General features: G+C 37.7%; 1 protein-coding gene across 4 annotated transcripts in view; it reads left to right on the top strand.

Moving 5' to 3' along the window:
- Positions 1 to 19,483, top strand: part of DMXL2 (Dmx-like 2) — a 179,006-nt gene that overhangs the window by 35,285 nt on the left and 124,238 nt on the right. For all 4 annotated transcript variants that reach the window (XM_006895319.1, XM_006895318.1, XM_006895317.1 and 1 more), the window contains exons 2-3: positions 11,990 to 12,115; positions 18,410 to 18,481. In XM_006895319.1, the coding sequence (XP_006895381.1) occupies positions 11,990 to 12,115; positions 18,410 to 18,481 (198 nt within the window). The remainder of the gene's footprint in view (positions 1 to 11,989; positions 12,116 to 18,409; positions 18,482 to 19,483) is intronic.

Here is a 19,483-nt window from a genome sequence, read left to right as displayed (position 1 = left end):
TTGTATCTTAAGCTTTCTTGGCTTCTGTGATTCCAAAAACGTTGACTGCTGACCTTTTTCTTTTGACCAGTGTCTCTTAAGTTTAGTTGTGCTGTCTCCAATTAACTGCCTCTGAAAATCCATTGGAAGGTCAGCTATGGGTTGGTTCAGACTCTATGGTCCACAACTAAAACAACAAATGTCTCTTAGCTGTAAAATGTGTTAAGAGAAAATGAAGTTACTATTCAAAGTATTTCTCTGCAGTAAATTTATTGTCCAAAGAATCATTTAGGAGAAAGAATGACTCATAAAAAAAGTAGCCATTTAAGGCAAGCTCTGGTGGCCTAGTGGCAAGAAGCTGTACTGCAGTCCCATAGGTGCGTGGTTCACATCTACCAGGTGCTCTGCTGGAGAAGGAGGAACAGTCTCCTGTACCAGTCAGATCTGATTTGAGGGTACACACACAGACACACACACACACACACACACACAATTTAAAAAACCCCACAAAGCCAGAAGTAGCCATTTTAAAAGGTAGCATTTTATTTAATTACTCTTAATGTGGAAAATTACAAAGATCATGTCTAAGGTCCCACCTGTGCAATCTTTTGTAAGTCAAATGTCATTAAATGAAGATTGCAATTTCTGTTAATTTTTAAGGGAAAATTGTTTTAGTGCTTCCAGACTCCAAAAATAGCCGACCAATCAAATCATACCATATAACATATAAAACTTAAAATAACACTAATAAACTATGCTCAGACACTGTTCAAAGCTATGACTGCTTGATGCTGAGAGATTCTGAGAATATATCTCTGAGAGAAGAAGATAGACAATGCCATTCTTCATGCTCAGGGTTTGTGCTGCCTCTATGTAGTTCAAACAATACTATTACTTTCACTGATTTTGCTTTTTTTATATTTTTTTAAAATCTAAAATATTTTTATTAAATTCTGGATGCAGCTAATTGCATTGCATTAAGCATTAATATAAACTTAGACTTTGAAATCCTTCATAGTTCAATCTTATGGTACACCTAGGATCTATATAGGACAACAGAAATTGCTGTCAATAAAACACAGATACATGTCTTTCTAGTATTCTCTGCTTTCAGTCAAGATCCATGTGACATCAGCAGTATTATTCCCCCTTCCATGTCATTTACTAAATCCGGCTTGAATTTCTGGTAGTTGATGTATTGCTCTAGTTGTTTTGATTTTTTTTAAATAATAAAATTATTTTTTATGTTAATCTGATTTTTTTACAAAGTTTGAGTACACTGTTTTTCACAAAAGATCCTTCCCATTTCCTTCACCCCACCTACTCATTGAATTGTGCAAACCCTTGATTAACACCCTACACCCCTCCTCACCGCTTTCTTTTCATCCTCCCCCCCACCTTGGATCCTCATACTTGTTCTACAATAATGGTTGTATACAGTATTTGTCCTTGTGGAACTGAGTTCGCTCAGCATAATATTCTCCAGTCCCTCTCAAGTTAGGTAGTAATTTACAGAATGATTGCTCCTGCATGCTGGTAGTATTTCATTGTATTACCACAAAAGCAGATCATTTGTAAAAGCTGCTGTTATCAGTGTGAAAAGCAATGTATACAAATTTTGTAAATAAACCAGTATAAATTTTTTTAAAAAGCTGCTATTAGATACCACTGAGTCAGAACTGAGTCACAGAAGATTTTCTGAGATTGTATATCACAAAGGGGGAGATTGTACCTCAGAGCAGCTTGTGAATTTGAACCACCTGCCTTTGAGTTGACAGTGCAACTCCTTATTCTTAGGCCACTAGAATTCCGTTTTGTAAAAGAAGACTATTCTTGAATACCAAAGTTTTTAGAAAGTTGAGGCAGAAATACGACCCTAGATCATCAGACTTGCTGGACAGTCTTTTAGGCTAAGTGTTTGTTGCTGTTAGTTATGTGCTTTTATTTTTAAAATAATACTTCACTCAAGTTTTGGTGGAAGTTTACCAGCAAAGATGGGTTCTCATTTGACAATTTCTACACAAATTGTTCAATAAATTAGTTACACTTATGTGTCAACATTTTCTTTAGTTTTATTAAATTTGTTCCCTTTCCTTTATTAGTTTTCCTTCGCCCTTGTCGTCTTATCACCTCTGCCCTTCAGAAATTATTAACCTTCTGGTCTCACACTGATGCTTTTTGAGAAGGGCACTGATCTTATGGGTAATGTCCTTTCTTTTTTTTTTTAATATCACTGTGCTAATTTTTGTGTCAAAAGCTGAATCTTGGGGTAGTATTCTAGGTCTAAAACAGACATCAGTGTGACATTCTCAGGGAGTTTTCTGTTCCTTGAGGCTAATTTTTAACATTACTGTGAATTTTCTGTTGATATTTTTGATAACCCTTTGAATAGTTTATTTTTAGCACTGTCACATAAAATAGCTTTTATGATAAAGATGTTTTTTTGTTTTCCAGTTCTTGACCTACCTTCTAATGAGAACATAAGCAAGCTCGAGAAGCTCTGCTTTTGCAGTGGTTACCGAGAGCAAATGACTTATTGCCGTTTTCTCTTTTCATGATCTTATTTTCCTTTCAGATGTCACTGTACCAGGAATGAAAACAGCCTGCTTTTGTATTTTGTTCTGGAGTCTGGAAGTGAGCTTAGTTTGAATCATAACTTTTGTGTTTTCCTTTCGTGTTTGGAAGTTTGTTAGAGCTCCCTGATTGTGTTTGTAAATACTAGAATTGTGGTGTCATTTGACTACTTTAAGAACATTATTTCTCTTTTAATTCTAATTCCTTTCTTTTCTTTTCTTTTTTTTAATTTTTATTAATTTTGTGTGAGTGTACTGTCAAATCAGATCTGACTGGTACAGGAGGAGATTGTCCCTCCTTCCCCGGCAGAGCATCTGGTGGATTCAAACTGTGTGACTCTGGGATTGTAGTTGCAGGTCCTTGCCACTAGGCCACCAGAGCGCCCCTTCTAATTCCTTTCTTATGAGTATTGCTTTTCTTCTACTTTTCTCTCAAATCAGTTATCTCTAGGGTTTTGACTTTTGGGGAAAAATGAAAAAAAAAAGTTATTTTGCCCTCTTACTACTTATAATATTTTGTTGCATTTTCTTTTGTTCTTTTTTCTGGCTATAGATTTTTCATATTACTTATTTGTGTTCAAGTGTAGGCTTAAGTTTCACTCAAAATCCTCCTGACAGCTTTGCTTTCTGTTTTATACTGCTACCTACAAATGTTGGGTTAATTTGCATTATCTGATGTTTGTTGGTTACCACATGAGCAATCACTGTATTATTTCCAACACTGTTTTACTCATCAGTGAAGCTTTTTTCTCTCTGTTTTTGCATTCTATTTAGTTTCTCTTTCATTTGCTTATTTTCCTTACTCAGCACTCTAGAGTGAACTGCAGCCTGCATAAGTGACTGAAGCATATCAGTAGAATGTGTTCTTAGTTATAAGAAGGATAATTTATTTGAATTCTACTTCCTCCTCACATTCTCTAATTGAAATATGGATATATATCCAAATGGCAGGAGGTTGGTTTTGGGCTGGTTTTTTTGTTTTTGTTATTTGTGTGTGTGTGTGTGTGTGTGTGTGTGTGTGTGTGTGTGTGTGTGGTGTGGGTCATAGTTAAAAACGATAGGAGTTTGATGTTAGATGTATGAAACTGTAGAAAACTTGTGCACATATGCTTAACTGTATATATGCATACAAGTACATATTGAAGCATTGTTTGGAGTAGTGTAAAACTGGAAACAATTACAGTAAAGCCACAAAGTGGAATTCTGAGCTACTGTTAAAAAACCCCACCAAGTTGCCTAGAGGCACTTCTGACCCTGTGGAACTGAGTGTCACTCATTAAGACAAGTGCTTAATCACTGAGTTACCAGTGCTCTCTAACTACCAAATAGAATGCTGTAATTATTTCTGTGCTGCAATGGAAAATTCTTCAAGCTGTATTATTTTCAAGTGGGGGAGAAAATTGTAGAATTGTGTGTAGTGTTACATGTGGTGAATGCCCTGGTGCAGCCTCCTTTGCCAAGACAAAGAATTGGGGACAGCAGGAAGGTGGACTGTCGATGAATTCCCTAGTTTTGGCTTGGTTATGTCCTGCCCAAGAACAGTCCTGGTGAAGGTGGGAGGCAAGACAAGGAGACGGGAATGAAGGTGAAAGCAAAGCCAGATTTATTAGGAAGGATGTGTCTCAGCGAGGTGGGTTATTTCTCTGTGAGTAAAGAGATGGACAAAGACTGTTCACTGCTTAATTTAGCTGGCTGGTTCCTGCATTTTGTTTTGATGGGGTTTTTTTTAAATATAATTTTTTATTTTGTGATTTTAATGGAGCTTGGAGGGAGGAGAATAGCATAAGAGGAGATAGATAACGAACAATACATTGGAACAGATAAAGCCTCCTACATTTTGACATGTTTCTGGGCTTGAGTCTGGACCAGTGGAATGAGGTGGTAGGGAATTCAAAGGATGCTTCCAATCCTCTGTTCTTTCACCTAAAACACTAATCAGGCTGCTTCCACGTGGAAGAAGGCGGGCAGCTTCTACTATACATATCAAGATTATGAGGTACTTTGTCTAATGCTAACTGCTCCCTGTTTCTGATTGGGTAGGGCTTGGTTTTGATCACTTGGTTTGATATCCACCTTCTCACATGAATTTTTCAGGGCTTCCTTACCTCATTAATACCTGCTTCAACATTCCTTCCTACTGTTGTGTTCTGTGGAGTTGAAACTGACCCATAACTGACAACTAGTGGGTTTTCAGAGGCAGTTAATCACATGAGAGGAGATGCCCATCCTTCTCCCGTGGAGCAGCCATTGGATTTGAACCTTGTTCCTTTGGAACGGCAGTGCAGTTTCTTACCCCTGGACCACCAGAGCTCCTTTTCTTCCTACTAGCCTCTTCTTTAATGCCTGTTTTACCCAGTTCTGACTGGAACTTGAAACATGATTATATTTATACTAAAAAAAAATAAAAATACAGATACAGTTACATATATTGTTGTTATGTAGTGTCTAGTTGGAACTGAGTCATAGATGATCCTCCATAGGGTTTTCAGAGGCTGTAAATTACATGGAAGGAGATTGCCCATCTTTATCCCTCTAAGCTGTGAGACAATGCTTTCATATTTTTGTTAAGTCAGGCAATTTGTGATATTTTGTTATGACAGCACTCAGAACTCATGCACTTGTCTAGAGTTAACAGAAAGAAAGGACATTTTCTTTGGGAATCTCACAATTTTGTGTCAAATCTATACTTTGTTTTTTCTGTTGTAGGAGTCATTTTTTTCCCCTTCTTAAGTCACATTTTTTTTGAACCATGTAGTGTCTCCTTGCTCTGTTCTGATGACTGCCTCTTGGTCCAAGTATAGGTTTCTCATAAGCACAATCAAATGTTCTGGGATTCCGATTCTTCTCAGAGTCAGCCATAGCTTGTTGTGATCCACACAGTCAAAAGCGTTTGCATAGTCAATGAAGCACAGATAGACATTCTTCTGGTATTCTCTGCTTTCTGCCAAGATCCATCTAAATAGCTATAATATCCCTAGTACCGCGACCTCTTCTAAATCCAGCCTGTACATCTGGCAGTTCTCTGTTGACATATTGCTCCAAACGTTTTTGGATAATTTTCAGCAGAATCTTGCTTGCATATGATATTAATGATATTGTTTGATAATTTCCGCACTCTGTTGGGTCACCTTTCTTTGGAATGGGAACAGATATTGATCTTTTCTAGTCAGTTGGCCAGCTGGCTGTCCTCCAGATTTCTTGGCACAACTTAGTGAGCACATCCAGGGCAGTGTCTATTTGTTGAAATAAGTCAATTGGTATGCCATCAACTCCTGGAGCCTTGTTTTTTGTAAAATCAAGAAGGGGGTCTGTCAGGGATGTATCTTGTCTCCATACCTGTTCAATCTGTATGCAGAACAGATCATATGAGATACTGGGCTGTAGGAGGAGGAATGCGGCATCAGCATTGGTGGAAGAGTCATCAACAGCCTGCATTATGCAGATAACACAATGCTGCTTGCTGAAACTGAGAAAGACCTGAAGCACTTGCTGCATAAGGTCAAGGACTGCAGCCTTCAATACAGATTGAAGCTCAACATCAAGAAAACAAAGATTTTCACCTCTGGGCCAATTGGCAGCATCAGTATGGATGGTGAATAGATTGAGGTAGTTAACAGTTTTAATTTACTTGGCTCCACAGCCAACACTCTTGGTAACAGCAGTCAAGATATCAAGAGACAAATTGCATTGTGAAAGTCAACTGTGAGGGACCTCTCAAGAGTACTGAAGAGCAATGATGTCAGGCTGGAGACTAAGGTGTGCCTGATCCAGGCATTGGAGAGTTGGACAGTGAATAGGGATGATAGAAAGAGAATTGATGCCTTTGAGTTTTGGTGCTGGAGAAGAGTGTTGAATATACCACGGACTGCTAGGAGAACAAACAGGTTTGTCCTGGAGAGGGTGAAGCCAGAGTGCTTCTTGGAGTCAAGGATTCTGAAGCTTTGTCTGACATACTTTGGGCATGTTGCAAGGAGGGACTGGTCCTTGGAGAGGGACATCACGTTTGGGAGAGTGCAGGGGCGGCACAGGAAAGAAAGACCCTCGATGAGATGAATCGATTCTGTGATTGGGGTGGTGGGAATGGGTGTTTTGGAGATGGCGAGGCTGGCACAGGATAGAGTGGCGTTTAGGGCTCTTGTACATAAGGTCGCTATGAGTCACAAGTGACTCGATGGCACATAACAACAACAAGAAGAAGCCACCTTTGGTCTCTTAAGGCTGCTTTTTGGTAGATAACGTGAAACAACCAAGTAGCCATCAAAGCCCACCAATTTCTCTAGCTTCTTGTTTGCTGATGAGTAAAGTTGTTCTTATGTACTGTGGCCTACGTAACCTACCTTCATAGATCACCCTCCTGTGAGTTAACAGAGGCAGCTAATCACACAGGAGGAGAGTTCTCATTTTTCTCCTTCAGAGCACCTTGGGAGATTTGAACCAATTGTCTTATGGTTGGTAGTGCAACTCCTTACCACTAAGCCACTAGAGCTCCTTAGCAAAGACCATTGTACAAATGAAGAATTTAAATGAATGATTGTAATTTCCCAATAAAGAGAACAGAGTATTTAGCAACAAAACCAAAATGGTAGCTTGTCATCAGAAAAGTAGAAAAAACTGTAAAGAGACCAGAATTAGAATCCCAGTAAAGTGTTTACTGTGTGACATGGAAAGTTGCTTAAATTCTTTGCACCTCCATTTCTTTATCTAAAAGTGAGATTAATAACTCAAAGGATTTACATTCTTGAAAGAAAGACTAGGCTCGTCGAATGCATAGTACTATCCCTGTCACTTGGTATGTTTTCCATAATTGGTGTTATTTTTAGTATAATAATATTTTACAGTCTTAATAACAGGTGCCTTCAATTGTCAGAGTGGAGCACACACTTCTGTCAATCAGAACACTCATAGTTGGCAACTTAACAATAATGTGCTTAGTAGAATATTCTTAGTAAAACTATAACACTGTGTTAAATTAGACAAACCTCTCAACATGCTTGATACTTCTTGAATTGCCAGTACATTTATTTTCCTGTAAATTTTAGACATATTTGTCTATTGTAAATGATGTTCAGTTTTGACTCTGTGACTTTAGTAATGTTAAAGCATCCATCTAACTCTATAGAATATTGTATGCAAGGGCGGTATATTCGTGTTAGATTTGTTAAAGTTTTGTTGGTTTCTTTTTTTTTTTTTTTAGTCTGTTGGAAATTGCACTAAATCAAAGAACCTTGGGTGGTCCAAATCCCAGCAGCTGCTCCCAGGAAAAAATGATGGGCAGTGTCCTTCCATGCAGTTTGTAGCCCTGGAAGCCAGCTAGAGCGTCAGCTATGAGTTGGTTCCAATTTAACAGCAATGAGACAAGATAAGACAGGAGGACTTTAAAGGAAAGTGGAGAAATCAGAATCCAGTGTTTTTAGATACGAGTATTTGTGTTTCTGGAGACAGTGCAGTCAAAGTTACTACAAATGAACACTGAATTTAGAGAAGGCTAAAAGAGTATATTACTGTTAATATTCAGATGCCCTTAAGGATCATTGTTTACAATGACTGTAAGCCCACATAGGAAAGATGGCAATATTTTTATTGTGCTCATGGTAAAATGGGCTGACACAGTGACTGTAATGGTTCTCGGTGAGGATGGAACCGGGTAGGGTGGGTTCTGATCTGCTGTTCATCCGGGCTCTGTGAGTCATAGTCTGTGTGATGGCACCTAACAACAGCAGCAGTGGTAAGGAGTTACGCTGCCAACCCAAAGAGATGGAGTTTGAACCCACCAGCTGCTCTGTGGGAGAGAGAAGGACGCACTCCTGTACAATTTCTAGCCTTGAAAACCTGCTGAAGGGTCCTCTGTTAGTCGGTTTTGACTCAATAGGAGTAAGAGTGAATTTAAAATACTTTGTGATTCAAGAAGATGATATTTAAACATTTTCAAGTGTAGAATTTTACATATTTTTTTTTAGCATCAACTAATTGGCAAGGCTTTTATAATGACATTTTGGATATCATAGTTAAATAACACAAGAGAATCTTCCTAAAAAATTAAATTCCTTATAATTCTTATGGGTTATTATAGCACATTATGGTTACTGAAGAAGGGATCTCTCTGAGAAATCCGTGAATGCTGTGGACCCAGGGACAAGTGAACATATTCATTTATACCACTCAGATTAATGTACAGGAGGTCAGAGCCCTCCTGAGACGGGCTGAGGCTTAGCCTCAGGAGACTGCAGGTTGAAATTCTTAGCTTTATCACTAGGATAGATTTGGTCTCTAAATAAGACTTTAATAAAACAAATGAGAGTCAACATTTTTAGTGCTTTCCCTTGACGATAGCTTGTGCTATGGAAGTATTAGCTAATAGTTATAAATTATTAACATCAACTAGTTATTCTCTAGTACTCAGCGTGTAATGTCTCAAGCTGCTAACTGCAAGCCCTGCAGTTCAAATCCACCAGATACTCTACGGGGGAAAGACGGGCCATCTTCTCCTATAAAGATTTGTAGCCTCGGAAATCTGATGAAGGGTTACTATGATTCAGAATTGACTTGACAGAAACAGGTTAGTTCTTTTTTAAGGAGTCCTGGTGGCACAGTGGTTAAGGGTTCAACTGCTAATTGGAAAGTTTGGTGTCTTGAATCCCCAAGAAGATTTGTGGGAGAAATAGACTGCCACAGTCTTCTACAGAGCTGCTCATGGGTTAGAAACAGCCTCTCAGCACCCAGATGCTTTAACCAAATGATAATTAGTAAGACAACATGTGAGGGAAAAGAAAAAAAGAAAACTGACTTTAAGAAATGTTGTTATGTACAATTGAGTCAGAACTGATTCATAGCTGACTCTCCAGTGGGTTTTCAGAGGCAGTACATCACAGAGCAGAATGCCCATTTCTTCCCTGGGAGCAGCTGGAGGATTTGAACTGTATGCCTTGGAGTTGGCAGTACATGCTCTAGTGGCCAGCAGGGCTCCATATGGCCAACCAGGGAAGGGTAAATTGTGCTTCTGGGAACTGAACAGTGAGAGCCTGTCCATCTGTAGAAGATAGACTGTGGATATGATTATTTGGATGGTCCTTTACAGAATAAAATATACGATAATTACTTGGAATATTTTGTATGTTTAGGCTCTCTTGTGTCAGAGTTCATGAGGATGGCACAGGGTAGGGCAGGGTTCAGGTCGGCCGTCCATGGGATCACTATGAGTCGTATTCAGCTAGATGGCATCAATACCCAGCAACAAATCTGTAATACAAGACAGATAAGGTGGTAGTTTTGTCCTACTTGTTACATACCCTGCAGCAATAAAGTCATGTCCTACTAAAGGTAGGACCCAATAGCCAGAGCAGCCATGTGATGATGACATCTGATCATTGACCATTAACCTCTGGAAGGGGAAAAAAAGTGTAAGAATTGTAGGGAATTGAGTTTGAGCTGTGTCTGTGTACTGATTGTGAAGGACCCGCGTTTTAGCTTCTGTGACTTTGGTTTTATTAATGAATTTTAGTCTTCGTATACAGTTATAATGCTAATAATTATCATGTGTCTTAATGTGTTGTGAAAATAGTGGAGCGAGCTAATGCTTCCTGAGTGGAGTTGCAGCGTTTGGGTTGGCAGTGCAGTTCCTTGTCTCTAGGTCACTAGAGTATGTACTGTCAACTCCAAGGCACATGGTTCAAATCCCCCAGCTGCTCCCAGGTAGGAAATGGGCATTCTGCTATGTGATTTACTGCCTCTGAAAAACCCAGTGGAGGGTCAGCGATGAATCAGTTCTGACTCAACTGTTCATGACAACGTATCTTAAAAAGTCAATATTCTTTTTCTTCCCTGTTGCTGTAAAAAGGTGCTCAGAGAAATTAAATACTTTGCTTAAAATCATGTAAAACATAAAGCAGAACCAAAATAAAAAAGCCTGCATGTGTGATTCCAAACTAAAGCCTCTGTTCTTTCTGTTCATCCACATTGCTGAGGTAATAGATGTAAAAACATTTTGGAAATAGTGAAGTGTTGTTTAAGGCTAAGATTATTGTAATATAAATTTTATAATATGAAATGAAATGAAACACTCTTCTACCTGCATTCAATAGCCCCTTTCAGGTTACCCTTCCTGAACCGTGGGTACAGCACCCCTGCTGGTCTCTAAGAATACAAGTGTGTATTTCTCCTGTGAGCAATTTTCCCCTTTGCCCAAATTTATCTTTGTTTTGCTTTTAAAAAACTTTTTTTTTTGGTTGTTGTTATTTTTAACCATACAGTTTGAAAATACTTTAGAGTATGTATAGCAAAATCTAGGTGATTTTGGAGATTTTAGTAACTAGTAGAAATGTTTTTCTGTCTCGTCTTGATCTTTCATTTCCTTTTCCATTGGAAGTCATTTGTGGGCCTTCGAGTAGTTAGGTCAATGATCAGATGTCATCACATGGTTGCTCTGGCTTTTGGGTCCTTCCTTACCCTTAGTAAGTCATGACTTTATTGCTTCAGGGTATGTAACAAGTGGGGCAAAGATACCACCTTATCTACTTATATATTTGTGTCACTTTTAATAGGATATTTAGTTTGAAAATTGAGTTATTTAATTAAAGTAGGTGTTTAAAAGAAAAAGAAAAATGTTACCACCCTCTCTGTTCCTTATGTCATCAGAGAAATTTCAAAGTTGCAAAACAGGAATAGCATACTCCAGGAAATGTAGCAAGAGGGGGGAAATGCGGTTTTACTCTTTACAGTAAGTTGAATAGGATAATTTTCCAGGAATTTAATTATGGGCTACGCTTTGTTTTCTAGGTCACATGGTTATATTTGTCCAACATTTCTATAAATTATTTTAGTAGGTTTCTGTTTCTCTTTTTTTGTTGATTCCTTCATTTACTTTGGGTTGTTTTTCTTTTCCCCTCATGGTTGGGGATGCTGTACCATAGATTCACCAGGGCTGTTGATGACTTTAAGTTTGGCCCTTACTGGATACATGTAATTCTGCTTTGGGTGTTTATGTCTGTTGAGCCAGCTCTTTCAGCCGTGTGGAATCGTGTTGGGAAAGTGCGTATCTGATTTCTATCATGATCTTTCTCAAGCATCTTTTGAAACCTGGAACACAGTTATAGCATTCAAGTCTTATTAATTTCACATAGGCATCTTATTCTTTAGGGCTTATTGAAATGAACTCTGGAGAGACATTTAAACTGATTATGACCTACAAGGACAGAGACCATAGTGTTTAAAAACTAGAATAACCCTTTTCTTATAAGTAACAGTTGCTGAATGATAGTTCACAAGGTCTTTCTATTTTTTTTTAAAAAATGTGACTTTTAGTATTCTTACTAGGAATTTATATTTTTATATTAACTAATTTGTGAAGGTATGCATTATAATGTAGATAAAATGTAAGATAAATTATATAAGAGTAATTTAAAAATTGCAAATCTTACACATTGTAAAACTCTCCTTTTTAGGCATATGGATCAGGCTGTGATATTGTTATTTTGGCAAGTGACTTTGAATGTGTGCAGATCATTCCTGGTGCTAAGCATGGAAACATCCAGGTCAGCTGTGTGGAGTGTTCCAACCAACACGGAAGAGTAAGAGATTTAATGACTTTATTAAATGTCATCTTTTAAATGCTGGAATAATTTTTCAAAATGAATATAATTTACTTCTCTGATTACTGATGGGAACTGTGGTAAAGTTGTAATGTGCCATTAATCTGATCATCTGATAATGACTACAACTCTGTGCAAATTATATACAGGTTGTGCCATGTGGATCTTGTATATACACTGAAATGTGCCATTAAATGAATCATCTAATTATTCTACAGCTAGATGTTAAGTACCGTTGCATCAGGACCGAGTGATAGCTGACCCACTAGTGGGTTTTCAGAGGTAGGAAATTGAATAGAAGAAGGAGCAGCCTGTGGAGTCGAACCATGTACAGTTGGATTGGCAGAGCAGTCCTTTGCCACTAAGCCACCAGAGCTCCTTCTGTAACCATATTTTATCTTGAAAGATCTGTTGTCACAATCCTATATATATGAATATTCTGCCTTTTGATAGTTTTAGCAACCATTAAGAGCTTATCAAGCAATTAAATAGTTGTTAGTATATTTGTATAGTCTCTCTAATTTAATGAAAGCTTATATTGAGCAAAGAATAATTTTTTAAAGATAATTTTTAAAATGATAGGGTATTATGGTTATCACAAGAGTCCAGAATTAAGGTTGCATGGTGGAGTGTACTTGGGGTGGTGGGAGGGGTGCGGGGGGGATTGAATACCAAAGAAGGAATTTTTCTTTTGCTTTTCAAAGAGAGGAGCGAACTGGGGAGTGTTTGTGGGGGATGGCTGGGCAGGGAGAAAAGTGCAACAGTGAAAGAATGGAAATCCAAAATCTCTGTAAATGTTCATTAAAATTAATAAAATAAAATAAAAAATTGTGATTTTGGTCAGGTTTTATAGAGCAAATCAGTTTTTCATTCAACAAATTGCATACGTTTTGTGTTGGGCTATTGATTGGAGTCCCCACCATGTGACACCACTCATCTCTCTTCTTCCCTGTGTTTTCTTTCTATTCCTCCTGCCTTCTGGCCTCAGAACTCTGTCTTTGGTCAAATCCTGCCTCTTGAGCTGGAGTGGTTGATCTAAGGAGTACCTCCTATCTCCCTTGTGTTATTTACACCTTTTAAACCAGTGCATATATTGGCTGAAAATTTGAGTTCAGTTCCAAGCTTGAGGAGGGGCTAACGGCCATAGTCTTGGGAGTTTTCCCAGTGTTGGTCTATATTTTGTTCTACATTTTCCTCCAACTCTAGTTAAAACTTTGTATTGTGATACTATGTAGAGTGGTCAGCAGTAGTAGCCGGGCAGCCCCATCTAGTTCTTCTGGTGTGGTCTGTTAGTCTTTTGGACTAATTGTTTCCTTGTTTCCTTGTCTTTGTTTCTCTTCCTCCTTTTTTGCTCCAGATAAGGAGAGTCTTAAGGGTTGTATCTTTGATCAACACTCACAAGCTTTTAAGACCTTAGTCAGTACCTAGAAAGTAGGGTCTATAACAAACACTGTCTTTGTTCACTGTGCTGTGCTGTGTGACCTTATGTCCCCTATGATTTTGGTGCTCCTTTAAACTATGGTCCTGACACCCTGGACCCAATAACTGAATGAAGAATTTAATAGTTCATTCATTCAGACTGTAAAGCAGAGGGTTTGCTTTTAAATAGTTACATTTTTATCTCCCCTCTCCTACACTGTCATACATAAAACAACATTAGAGTTTGGGGTTTTTAAATGAATTTTAATGAAAGTTTACAGAGACTTAGGATTTCCATTTATTCATTGTTGTACTTTTCTCCCTGCCCACCCCTCACCTCAATTTGCTCTTCTCTTTGAAAAGTAAAAGAAAAATTCTTTCATTGTTATAAAATCCCACCCCCCAAGTCCACTCCACTGTGCAGCCTTTGTTCTGGACTCTTGTCATGCCAATAATACCTAATCATATGCCCCTTTTAAACTGTTCTCTCCCTCATCTGTTTCAATGCAGTATTTATCCCCTCTTTCTCAGTCTCCCCTCAGCCCCAGTGTCAATTCTGTTTTACAATGGTGGCACTATGCAATATTTGTCCTTTTACAACATTAGAGTTATAAATATTGCAAGTATTCCATCCTTCCTTCCTATTCTAAATTCCAAATGTTCTTATTCAGATACTGTCACATGTTGAGTTTTATATATGTTGTGTAATTATTTTTCACATTTTATAGGTAAGTAGATTCTAAATCATTAAACACCTGTTTCCAGCATTTATAATTATGATTGTTTGATTCCATAAATCTCTTTTCTCATGGCCTTATAATCTTGTAACTAATGCCAGTCAGCTTCTTATTCATTTTTTCCATTAAAGTTCGGAAATTTCACTTGTATATGTCCACTTGTAAATCTTTCTCATTCAGTGAATTCAGTGAACATTCAGTAGGTTCTTCCAGATAAAACTTAAAACTTTCTTTAGCTCCTGGAAGTTTTTCTCTATTAATTAAACATTTATTACCATCTATTGTCTCCTCTCCCTCCTTCCTAGAACACTTTTATTGTTTTATTCTTTTGTGTGGCAAGTCAACTATGAATCGTAGCAAACCTGTGAACAGATCTGAACCTTCCTTGTCCTAAATTAACCTCAAGATCTTTGATAAGCTTCACCCCATTGTCACAGCCACTATCTCATCCATCTTGTTGAGTGTCTTCATCTCTTCCTCTGGCCTTCCACCTTTCTTAGCATGAAGTCTATTTTAAAGGACTAGTCAGTATGCCTAAAGTATAAGAGACAGGGAGCCCTGCCCACCAAACTGTGCTGCTCTATGGTTTCACCCTTACTTATGTACAAGTTTTAACTAGTTATCCTTCTATTTTTACAATAATGGTATTATGTTGTATTTGTCCTTAAGAGATTGCGTTAGTTCACTCAGCATCACGCTCTTCATTCTCTCTGGAGTTCCGTAGAAGGATCCAGGTGAAAAGACAGGGTAATAATGGGCAAGGTCCAATGGTGATTGATTTTATAAAACACAATACATGAGAATGATTGTATGAACACAATTGTGAATGAAGAATAATGTGAAACACAATGTATATGAATGAGACATAATGCAAAGGAATTATTATATGAAAACCAATAAAAAATAATAAAAAAGAAAAAAGAGACAGGGAGGTCTAGTGGCCTACTGGTAAGAAACTGTGCTGTAATCCCAAAGGGTGTGGTTTAGGTCCACCAGGTGCTCTGCGGAGAAGGATGGGCAATCATTCCTTTTTTTTTTTTTTTTAAATTGTGATTTTAATAAAAGTTTACAGAAAGTTTGGCTGGGTAATCTTTCTGTGCGATTAAATTGCCTGTGAAGATCAACAGGTTCTGATTTGATGGCACTTAACAACAGCAGCAGCGTATTTACTATGCAGTGTAATACTTAGTGAGGTTGATACTGTGTAACAGAGTTGAAGATCTCTACAAGAATATAAAAATTAAATTTTTGCAAGTTCAGAGGTGCACAGTTCAAATCCACCAGATGCTCTGCTCGAGAAGGAGGAATAATGTCCTCCTGTACCAGTCAGATCTGATTTGACGGTACAAAAAATAATGAAATAAAAAAAAATTAAATTTTTACCAGACCCAAATTTCATATATTAAATTATAATGTTTATTATTATACACAATATGTAAATTTATGTTGACTAAGAAATCAGAAAATAACTTTGTTACACCATTTCCGCTGTTCCTCATGGCTGCATAGATTCTTCATATGTGTGATTTGACATTGCAGTGTATATTAAAACACATTATTTTGGTGTTTTCAGGTATTTTTTCCTTGCTTTTCTGATTTTTTCCCCCCACTTACATTTTCTGAACATTGCTTAAGCGTATTTTACAAAACACTGAGAGTGTCTGATTTCACTCATTAATTTTTCACTGTTTGTCTTTCAAGGCCAAGAAAGGTAGCTTTAAAACCTGCCTGAGGAAACTGGTGATGCGATAGTTATCAGAGATGAAATTTGTTAAATTATTTATGTACTGGTGATAATCTCAATTATCAAATTCTCTAAGAGCACAGTTTTTGAAAATGTAAGACAGTAGTGTTTATATAACCCTTGAAACCCAAGCATCTGTTTCTTTTTCTTACCTGGCTGAAAGTAAAAGGGAAAACTGTGAAATGTTGAATTATAATTTCTGTTGCTGTCTTCTTGTAGTCCCTCTGTCCCTCTCTCTTTCCTGGGGTGATAACTTCCACATTTGTGATACTGTTAGCCAGTTAGAATCATTCACTAATTTAATTCACATATTGAATATGAATGATTTTTTTCTAAAATGTTACCTCAGCCTTCTTGAACATACCTTGGATTGCTAAGAAAACAAACAGATCTGTCTTGGAGAGGGTGAAACTATATCCCTCCTTGGAGGCTAGGATTTTGAAGCTCTGCCTCACTTACTTTGGGCATGTGGCCAGGAGAGATCAGTCCTTGGAGAAAGACATCATGCTCGGAAGGGTAGATGGACAGTGTACGAGAGGGAAACCCCAGATGACATGGATTGATAACAATAACTAGGACAATGGGGATTGGTGTGGCAGAATTGGTGAGACTGGCCAGGACAAGGAAGAGTTCAGAGCTGCTGTACATATAGGGTCAATATGCATCACAGGCGACTCAACCAATAACATTCTGTGGCAGGTTTGGAAGCAGGAGTGGCATCCACTTCCTATAAACAACTTGCCTCCAGAAACTCTATGAACTTTTGATAAATGTTGATGGTTGTAGAGGGGCTTCAGGCCTTTTGTTCATAGAGTTGCTATGAGTCATGCTCGACTCGAAGACAATCAACAGCAACAACAACCTCAGCCTGGCATTTTAAGAAGTTTTGTCCTTCCAGTTGAGGATCCTGGTGGCACAGTGCATCGTGTATGGGCTACTGACTAACTGGTCAGAAGTTCTAATCACTAGGCCTTCTTTTGGAGATTGTAAAATGGAACAAGCTCAGCTGGGAGTGGGATTATTGTTTGAGTAAAACATTTTTTTAATAAAAAGTATTAAGTATTCTACCTGTTCCTGTTAAGTTGGTTCTAGATTATTAGCAACTCTTACAGCAGAGTAGAGCTGCCCCATAAGATTTCCAAGGCTGTCACTTTTTTTCAAGGTAGATTGCATTGTCTATCTCCTGGAGAATGGCTAGGGGATTGGAATTGGTGATCTTTTTGGTTAGCATCTGAGTGCTTAACCACTGCACCACCAGGACTCCTTAGGTAGTAAGTTAAAAATCACTCTTGGACCGAGTGCTGTGAAGTCACAGTCTGCCTTTCTGGCAGTCTCTGGAGAAATGCACCCCTCATTTTGTTTTCTAATCTGAGTACACAGCTGTCAGAAGGATGAGGATTCTTTTCACTGTAGTTGATTCTCTCTCGCCAAAGAGGTGGATAAACTGGGAACTTGCCTTCAAAGGATAATTAGAAACCAGGTTTTGGTAGCTATGGGGACTGAAAGGATTTCTGTCTTAGCAGGTGTATGCCGTGGAGCAAAATCTTTCCACAAATCTGGCTTTTCTGTCCACTGGAGACATCTCTCTCGCCGGTGGCACCTGGTGCAGTGGGCTCTCCCCTGTTTTTCTCTATTCCTCCTTTTAGGTGGCTTTCCTAAGTTGGTATTGTCTGGCTTTTGGTGTAAGTAGTGGTGTCATTTTGTTTGGTAATTGACTGTAAGACCGATGATTTCTTCAAGTTTTTTTTTCCTTAAAATTTTTAAAAAATATTTTCACATTATAAAATTTCTGGCAAAAAGATAAAGCATATAGATGTATTTTAAAGTTATTTCTATAATAAAAAGAAGAGTGCTCTGGTGGCTTAGTGATAAGGAATTGTTCTGCCAGCCCAAAGGCATGTAGTTTGAATCCGCCAGTTGCTCCATCGGAGAAAGATGAGCAGTTGACTGACTGCCTGCAAAAACTTGCTGGAGGGTCAACTATGGGTTGATCTGACTTAGCAGTACCCACAACATATTAAAAAGTAAAAAGGTAAGTATTTCCTAAAAAATATAATTTCTTTCCACATGTCAACCTTACATTTGATAAAATAAAACTCACTAACAGAGAAGAAATTCTTGTCTGATATTTTTCTGTACACACACACACACACACACACACACATTCCCGCCCCATATGTATACATATATTTATACATACACCGAGAAACCATTTAGCTACATATTTATTGAAAATATTGTTTTATGATTATATAATATAAAATTAGTTTATAATTTTAAAATAATAATTTTTAAAGTAAGTATAATTATGAAAAAAGTTATTCTTTATTGTATCTTTTCCTAAATACTGATGTTGTGTTCATTGTTTTTTAGATTGCAGCTTCGTATGGTAATGCCGTTTGCATTTTTGAGCCCTTGGGCATAAATTGCCATAAGAGAAATTGTGTAAGTATTAAAGGATGCTAGAAAACTTAGAATTTTGTGAACATTAGAGTCTAGTTGATCAAGAATAAGTTCTCCATCATACTCATCTTTACATCCTTAATGCCTGTAATTGCTGGTACATGGATCCTCAGTAAATGTTTATGAAAATCAATCACCTCCCAAATAGCAACAAATAAAAATCTGTAAATTTGAACTATATTATACTTACTTGAATAATTTCCATTCTTTTTAGAAAAAAATAAAGAATTAAGAACTATATGTTAGGATCTTTTTATGCAGCTTATTTTGTGGCCTTGGTTAAGTTTTCCCCAATGTGCCGGCATTCTTGTTATTTCCATTCTGTATTATCATTCTGTTGAGCTAGCATTTCTGCTCCTCCTTACCCTCTTATTTGCTTTAGGGTGAGTGTTGACTGATTGGCCTCATATAGGTGACTAGGGTAGAACAGTACAAATGGATAATACTGTTTATAAACTGTTCTCTCTTTGGCTGAAAGGTAACCTCTGGGAGTAGCATTAGTTCCAAGTTCAAAGGGTGATTTAGGGTGTTAGTCTTGATGATTCTTCTAATCTCTGTTAAGTCCAGTCTTGTGTTATTTTGGTTGTTTAAGGACTTTAAATCTTTTCATTGCCTTTCCCCTATTTCTCCTGGGAAACTGAGGAAGACTTGAAGCAGTTGTTGCAGAAGATAAAGGACTGCACTATTCAGTCCTTGGATCACATCTCAACATAAAGAAAAAAGAGATTCTCACTACTGTGCCATTTGGCAGCATGATGATAGATAGAGAAGAGATTGAGGTTGTTAAACAATTTCATTTTCCTCACGTCCAAAACACTCTTGGCACCAGCAATCAGGAATTCAGAAGACGAGTTGCTTTGGGAAGTCAGCTCTCAGGGACCTCTGTAGAGCTCTAAGGAGAAATAATGTAATTCTAGAGACTCATGTGTACCTGATCCAAGCCATGGTCTTCTCTATTATTTGCAATGCATCTGAGAGCTGGAC

The sequence above is a fragment of the Elephantulus edwardii genome, unplaced genomic scaffold (genome assembly GCF_000299155.1).
Source record: "Elephantulus edwardii isolate Elephantulus edwardi_28Jun2011 unplaced genomic scaffold, EleEdw1.0 scaffold00164, whole genome shotgun sequence".
NCBI classification, from domain to species: domain Eukaryota; kingdom Metazoa; phylum Chordata; class Mammalia; order Macroscelidea; family Macroscelididae; genus Elephantulus; species Elephantulus edwardii.
Note: the sequence above shows the minus strand (reverse complement) of the source record. Positions and strands in the feature narration are given on the sequence as shown.